General features: G+C 35.5%; 1 protein-coding gene across 1 annotated transcript in view; it reads right to left on the reverse strand.

Moving 5' to 3' along the window:
• Positions 1-2,794: 2,794 nt before the first annotated feature.
• hapln1 (hyaluronan and proteoglycan link protein 1) overlaps positions 2,795-7,841 on the reverse strand; it is a 14,158-nt gene continuing 9,111 nt past the window's right edge. The window contains exons 2-4 of the mRNA XM_015374454.1: positions 4,915-5,241; positions 3,227-3,529; positions 2,795-3,090 (exon numbers count right to left, since the gene is read on the reverse strand). Of these exons, the coding sequence (XP_015229940.1) occupies positions 2,804-3,090; positions 3,227-3,529; positions 4,915-5,241 (917 nt within the window). The 3' untranslated portion in view covers positions 2,795-2,803. The remainder of the gene's footprint in view (positions 3,091-3,226; positions 3,530-4,914; positions 5,242-7,841) is intronic.

A 7,841-nucleotide genomic window follows, 5' to 3' on the forward strand; every position in this document is an offset into this window, starting at 1 on the left:
GATAGATAGATAGATAGATAGATAGATAGATAGATAGATAGATAGATAGATAGATAGATAGATAGATAGATAGATAGATAGATAGATAGATCGATCGATCTATTGATCGATCCTATTTGGATGATAGTTCATGTTTACAGCCCAATGCAGGGTAGTAAAATATTGTAAGATTGTAAGACAGGAAAATAATAGCTGTCAAAAGTTTTACTAATGAAATTATAAAAATGTCACGTACAGACTGGTTCTTTCGAGACTGCACCCTCTGAAACCAAGAATAAAACCAGACCTTCAGAGACCAAGACAGAGGCTAACTGTTTAGAGTTTTCCTTTTTGGTTTCATTAAATGAGACTTATTATTCCCCTTCATCGCTTCTGTCAGTGAGCCACAGGGCAACTGTGACTACAATGTAGCTTGCCACCATCAGGGTGTGGGTGAATGGATGAATGACTGAATGTAGTGTAAAGTGCTTTGGTTGGGTCCTCTGACTTGAACAAGCATCATATAAGTACAGGCCATTTCCCATTTACATTCATGGGCTGGTTCAGTGAGTTTTGCATGTAGTGCGTTGATACTGTTAAGCTTGGTCTTTGCTACATATTGCCACCTTGAGTCAACAAGAATATTAGGTACAAGTCGTGTGCAGAGGATTTCATGTATTCCAAGACAAGAAGAATGAACCTAAAATATGCTGTGAAGGATGAAGTAAATTAGATACTCATTTTCCTTGTATGAACACTTTAGAACTATAGTAAAACTACAGGTCAATACTTCGCTTAGGATTAATCCCGGAGGTAAATAGAATATACATTTTGTCCAATGTTTTTTCTTTTCCTTTTCTTCCAACTGTTCATTCTTTTGAAAAGTAAATGTTCTAAGTTCTTAGTAAAAGCAAGACTGTAGGTAAATGTTTACTTTTTTAAAGCAATGGATCCAGAGGGGCAATTTTAAAAAACAAAAGGCTTTTTGTAAACATAAAAAGTTTTCTATCTAATAAAAAAAAGACAGGTACTGTAATTGCACCAAATCATTGACTTGCAGGACACGCTCTTCCTAGAAGCACATGTGGTGACAGCAGATACTCATTTGAATTTTGTCATTGACTCCACAGCAATCCCTCACACCAAACATACAGTATACAGTATGCAGCCACATTGGAGAGGAAAAACTCTCATTTAACAGTTAGTAACCCCCAGCCAAAATATTTTTACTATAAGCTTTTAAGGTCATCATTCCAATAACAAGATTATATTTAGTCTGAGATTCCGGGAACCAGTGGTGCTCTAATCACTGATGCAGTTTTTTTTCTTGTAATTTGTTTGCTTCTGCACTATCGTTTTTATTTATTTATAAATTTTTAGAAAAGTACAAAGTCTAGAAACAGCCCATATACAATTTGCAAAGGCACGAAAAATCAACACTGAAGCCAAGATTAAGGCATTAGCGTTCAAAACTGAGCCCCAGACTGGGATTTTTATTTTTTTATTATCAAGACCAATCTTGAGACAAGACCAGTCTTGAGACCTCCAAACCTGATCAAGCTGTGGTATTCCTACATCTTCCCATTTTGGACCAGCCTCCCTGTTTAGGATATCCTGATAAAAATCTAAAGTTTGAGTACTAAAAAAAATTGTAGAAAACATTGATAACACTTAAAATTTCTATCTGTATATCCATATATACTAATCATCAATGATAGTTATATTTTCTATAAAGTAACCATTAAAAAAAGATTTTTAAAAGCAGATTTTTATTTTCAGTTGCATCATTGTAAAAAAGATACATGTTATCATACAAGAAACTGTTTTTGTATGTGGAACTGAGAACAAATACACATCTGCAGTTAGCATCATAGGTCAGTGATTACACTAAAATAAGCAAAGCAAACAACCTTCTTTTAACTAAAATTAAAAACTAACTACTAATTGCTAGTATTTTCACTCAGTTTTTTACTCAGAGTTTTACTCGAGTCAAACAAGGGTTATATGAACATGTTTAGCACAATGGCAAAACAAACTTAATATAATAAAAGAAAGATTCGCAAGCATTAATCAAAACTTTATACTACATTGTTAAAGATTTTTTTGGAAAGATGTGTGAAGAAAGGTAAAGTCTTTATCTTCTATCTCAAATTGGAAAAAAGTTAACATTGTAACATCTTTCAGACTTGTAGTTTCTGTTAATTAAACTGTAATGCAAAAAAATATATACTGATTCAAAATATATATTTAGTTCTGTTTGCAAATATTTTGCTGTTTGCTATTTAACTGGACTCTTTGTCGGAAAAAACAGTTCTGACAAAGAGTCCATTTGAGTTATTGCAGTATAATGTGTTTATACCAATAGCCCATAAGATGTAACCACATTATGTTCACCACACTGAAATCAAATTTTGTTTTATGCAGGCCTATTACATATAGACATCGCATTGCTCAAGCCTTAATTAGAATAGTAGTTTGAGTGAAATTGCAATCATATCCTGAACTTAACACATTTTAAGCAGTAAATACTAAATTCAGATGATTCTGCCTCAGTCACTTTGCTATAAAACTATCGGCTTATGTCAAACAGTCTTAACAAAGTGTGCAACAAGAAAAAGTATCAAACATTAATTGCTACTTATATATTGTTATGTATTGCATATTGAACTTAAATGTGTGACACATAAGTAAGAGTTAAAACAGCATCAGCAAGGATATTATATTTTAACTGGTTTAAATCCTGTTTTCACAGAAATGTATTTTTATGTTTGTTTTTGCTGCTCTTTGGTAGCTATGGTTTCCCTAGCTGTTTTTGATATTCTCACTAGTAAGGCTTGAAACAGTAGACACCATAAGACTTGACTTTTTTGTCAGGGAATCCAACAAAGCGCACAGCAGCCTCTGTGGGACTGCAGTTCTTGCGGGGTCTGGAGATAGGGTAGCGGACACTTCCATCAGCCAGCCAGCCAGCGTCACAGCGATCGTAGTCCTCAAGCTTCCAGGCTGCATACATATGACCAACTTTGGCAATCTCTGCATTGTCGTCTTTGCACATCTGCACAGCCTCGTCGTAGGTCAGTCTATCTGGCTGGGTCAACCAATAAAATTGACCTAATTGTGGAGAAAGCAAAAAAGAAAAACACTTTTTCAGAAGGATGTCCTTTCACGTAGACACGTGTTTAGGAAAATGGACGTTATTAGTTGGACTGTATGAAAACTAAGTTTTAATATATAAAAATGTACGTACCCTCAAGTTTGGAAGCAAAGCAGAAGACATCAAAGCGGCTCTTCTGCTTGTTTCTGCGACCGTAGCTTCTAATACCAGGACTGCTGATAGCACCACCGCAGGGCTCTCTGGGTTTTTTGATGGGATAATGTACTGTACCATCATCGAGCCAGCCAGCATTGCACCAGTCCAGTCCATCTTCCCAGGCCTGTAGGAGCTGTTCAAATGAGGCAATCACAGCACCCTGGCTGGAACATGCCTGCACAGCATCATCAAAACTCATGTTGTAGCGCCCATGATGTGGAGCATAGGGGAATACAACACCTGAATGACATAAAAACTGTTTTAGGAAAACATCTTAAAAACACAATCTGTATTTTTAACAACAGAACGCATGTTTTATGAGGAGAGAAAGGGCATTATAGCTGATTAAACAACTAAAAAAATTTAAATTGATATTGAATATTTTTTGCAGCTGAAATAAAAAAAAACTAATTAAAAGGGAAAAGTAAATGAAACAGTATTGTGTTTTGATTAAACTAACTAAACATATGAAAAATTATAGATATATACCCTTCAATTTCATGTTTATCTATTTTTTAAGCCTTCTAAATTGATGTGAAATAGTTACGGTAGCTTTTTTCCACAAGAGCCACTTAAAGTCTGCTGCAATTAAGCAAGTTTTTGGATATGGTATCCTTTATTTATTTTTTATTACTTATATGCACATTTGCAACAACTAAATTCTCTGAACGTTGTGAATCCTGTGGACTAAAATTATTAAAGTATGAGAAATAAACTAGAACTAGAACGAATAAAACTACATTAAAACTAACTATTGTTAAGATGACAAAACTAATAAAAAACAGAAAACTTTTTCTGAAAGCAAATGAAACTTAAGCTAAAATTCAACCTGGAAGGCTCTTTCTTAATCAGCCTAACCCAGAACACCTGCTGACATCCCTCTATGAAGCTTCGTCCAATCAAAGACGGACCGCATCCTCTCCAAAGCCAATCATTTTTAACACACTTTTCATGAAGATGAAGGCTCTAATCCTCTGGCTTATTCCACCACCACTGGGGGTAAGACTACTCTTACCTTCTTCATCAGTTATTCATCCAGGCTCATGATGACTTACAGCATAATGTCTTCAGCTGGGGTTCTAGCGGCAAAAACTTGTTTTCATTTTTTTAAAAAAAAAATCATTCTAATTGCTTCTTTTGTCTGTGTGAGTCTCTCCAGGTTGAAATGATAACTTACTGAAAAAAAATATATAAAACTATAACAACTTAATAAATCTAAATTAAAATGAAAAGTCCAAAATTGCACTGTAACCTTGGTAATATTAAATAGTTTGCATTTTTTGGTACATTCATTGCCTAGATCAGAAGACTTAATGGCTCAAAAACATTCTCAAATCTACAGTGTTGCAAAATTACTGGTGCTGTAAAAGAATTCATAACTAACCAAATTCAAATTTTGAATATAAATTATTTAGAGTAATTTTTTCAAATCTTAATCTGCAAAACTCTGACTTTAAGTTTAGATGGAACACTGAATAAGTGTCACCAGTTTTCAACTAAAACTGACAAATTGTGAGATGGAGAACAGTTTAATGACTCTGAAATAAGATGTGAAAACAGGACATGCATTATAAAGAATGTGAATTATTAATACATTTCTAATATATTACTTAAACAGTATTTACCTTCAGTTGTGCCATTTTCTACCTCTAGGATGACATGTTTTACGATGTCTTCCATACCATCCTGGACCTCACAGTGATATTTTCCCATGTCCTCCATGGAGATGTTAGTTAACACTAAGGATGCATCGCCAGCGTTTGTGTCAACCAAATAGGCACGATCCTTAAACTTTCCCGATGTGTGTATACCCATTGACAATAGCACTTCTTCATTCTCAGATCCATTTTGTCCAACTTTGGTCCATGTGACTTTCATAGCTCCAAAGACATCACTGCCCCCTGACTGAAGTCTGCAGGGCAAGGTGATGTTCTCACCCAGTTTGGACGTGACTAGAAAAGAGGAAAGGATGAAAAACAATATTTATTGAAACTTTGACTTTTAAAGTAAAATGAAATACTGTAAATTAGTTATTTTTATGGTCACAACCTAAACATTTTGACAAAAAAAGAAAAACTGTAACATGCACATGTATTCTAATATCTCTCTCCGAATCCCATAGAAATTAATTGCAAACAGTTTTTTCAGATGTCCCATATTAACGAAACAGGCACCACTAATTTAAACCCAGTTTTTACACAGCTGTCCAGTGCAGCCTCAGAAGTATGCTTACTTGTTAGAGAACACAAGTAAACATAGAACTATACCAACCAGAACTATACCAGCAGAAGTCACAACCTACCTACATAAACATGGACAATCAACTAAACTAAAAGGTGCTACAGGGACAATTTTATTTTAATCAGCAGTAAGGTAACCTCTGGGCATTTTAGATGAGCGGCATATATTTAAAGCTCAGGTTGAAGATTCTTTAAAGCAAAATAGATAGATAAATAAATCAAGGGGACTTGATAGAGGAAATCTTTTGCCCATCTGTAACAAAAGAATCTTGTGGGAACCATCACTTTGAATATGCCATCCCATCACCAACATAGTGATGGCAGCTTTGTCTTGTGGATAATTTTACTTTGCAATGACAGGTACACTGCTTTGAGTTGCATGTAAAATGGAATATCTGGAGGAAGACCTGTTTTAGGCTGCAAAGTTGGGATATGGGCAAAACTTTACTTTTAACGGAGGAGGGTTATAGCAAACATACAATCAGAGGCACACTGGAGTTGATCAGAGTAACATATATGGGTAGAATTGCATGGTTAAAATCCAGCTCTGAAAAAATGTATTGAAGAAGAAAGTTGATATTCACAGACGCTCCCCGTCAGGTCTTACTGAGCTTGAGTTATGTAAAAAAGGAGGATGGGCAAACACTTTTGTCTCTAGATGTACAGTATGTAGCCAGTAGGGACATGCCCAAAATGATTTGCTGGGGTTATACCACATATTAGATCAAATGCACCAAATATGCATTTTCAATTAGCATGTTTTCTAACCCAAAACAAGGCTTTGTTTTGGTCCACTCTATAAAGTCTCTAAACTCAACGCTAATTCTGACATTTTGAATTGAAAAAGCTTTTTAGGTGGAAAATGAAACGTCATCAAACTTGGAAACAAAGTCCAGTAGATTGTTTTTGAACTTTTTTTGAAATGCACCAAATAAATTTTTGATTTTTATGTGTAAAAAAGGGGTTATATGATTTTATCCTCTTTGATAAATGTTCCAGTTATATCTTTTGTTTTGGCTCATGTAAAAAATTTATAGTTGATAAAAGTAGTTGTAACATTACAAAATGTGTAAAAGGATAAACCCTTAAGATGGCATTGTACTGTATGTAAACCTTTGCAGTAGTAGTTTTCAGCTGTGTCCTTTGCAGAACAGTATCCAATTCAGAGTGTGGTTTGTTAAATGTTTGGCTGTCAGGGAGTCGGCCGTCCTTGTAATCAACCCCCTTATTTGGTTTTGCTTTCTGAGGCTGTCCATTTAGCAAATTACACTATTTTTGTTCCTTAGCTTTAAATAAAAAAAAAAAGAAAGAAAAAGTTTTCATACACAACATCTGATTTGTATGAAGTCCATCAAACAGCTAATGAAAAACAGGAGTTCTGTACACAGAGCACTGCTCCATGCCACCCCTTAATCTCCAAATCCAGGGTTATGTTTGCCCCACCATGAGTTCCCATCATCTTCTTCAACATGTTCTTTAAACCTCTTGGGCTTACTTACGAAAGAAGACCCCGGCCAACAAATGCTGTCCTCACCTAAGAAGTTACAAGTAACATGTAAAGAGATGCAGAGGCATCTGACTTTACTCCAATCTGAACAAATAATTAGTCTTGCAAATACGTTTAAGATTTTTTTTTTTTTTTTTTTCAAAAAATGCTTCTTTCCTTCCATGTTCACCTACAAATGTGAATCTCATTAACCTTGCTTCCCTTGTATGTCATCACTCTGTCTTGGTCCAGTTGGATATATCAGTTGGTCCAATTATTTCTTTTGAAGCTATATAGGGCAATGCTGAATTACCTTAGGATTTGAACCAGAGTGAATATGTTGGAACAATTCTGTTGACCTGTTTGTTGGTAAATGTATTAAATTTGGTTTGATCAATAAATGTTATGCACTTGTTAGGATTATTTTTATGATTCAGGTATGTGCTTGTTAAAGCTGAAGTCTGTAAGTTTTTAAAAATCACTTTTTTTGTCATATTGGCTAAAACTGTCCCTATGCCCAGTACACATACAGTATAGCAGTACATGTGATATGTAACCTGTGAAAAAAACTGCTTCAATTGGTCCCGCCTACTGCCTGTATTACAATCTGGAAGAATATTTCGGGACGAGACAAAACAACCAATCACAGCCAGAGGAGCGTCTGATGGAGTGTCAATCACAGCTCACACACGCTGAATCCTGCCCCCTCCCTCTCACCGCTGAAACTGCTGCTGCCGCCCGGCTGCTGCAGTCAGGAGGACGCGCGTGGAAGTCATGGCGGAGCGACAGCCACCGGCGAAAGAGAAACTGCCCTTACCCCTTGCTC

Source organism: Cyprinodon variegatus, unplaced genomic scaffold (genome assembly GCF_000732505.1).
Source record: "Cyprinodon variegatus isolate N-32 unplaced genomic scaffold, C_variegatus-1.0 Scaffold103, whole genome shotgun sequence".
Taxonomy (NCBI): Eukaryota; Metazoa; Chordata; class Actinopteri; order Cyprinodontiformes; family Cyprinodontidae; genus Cyprinodon; species Cyprinodon variegatus.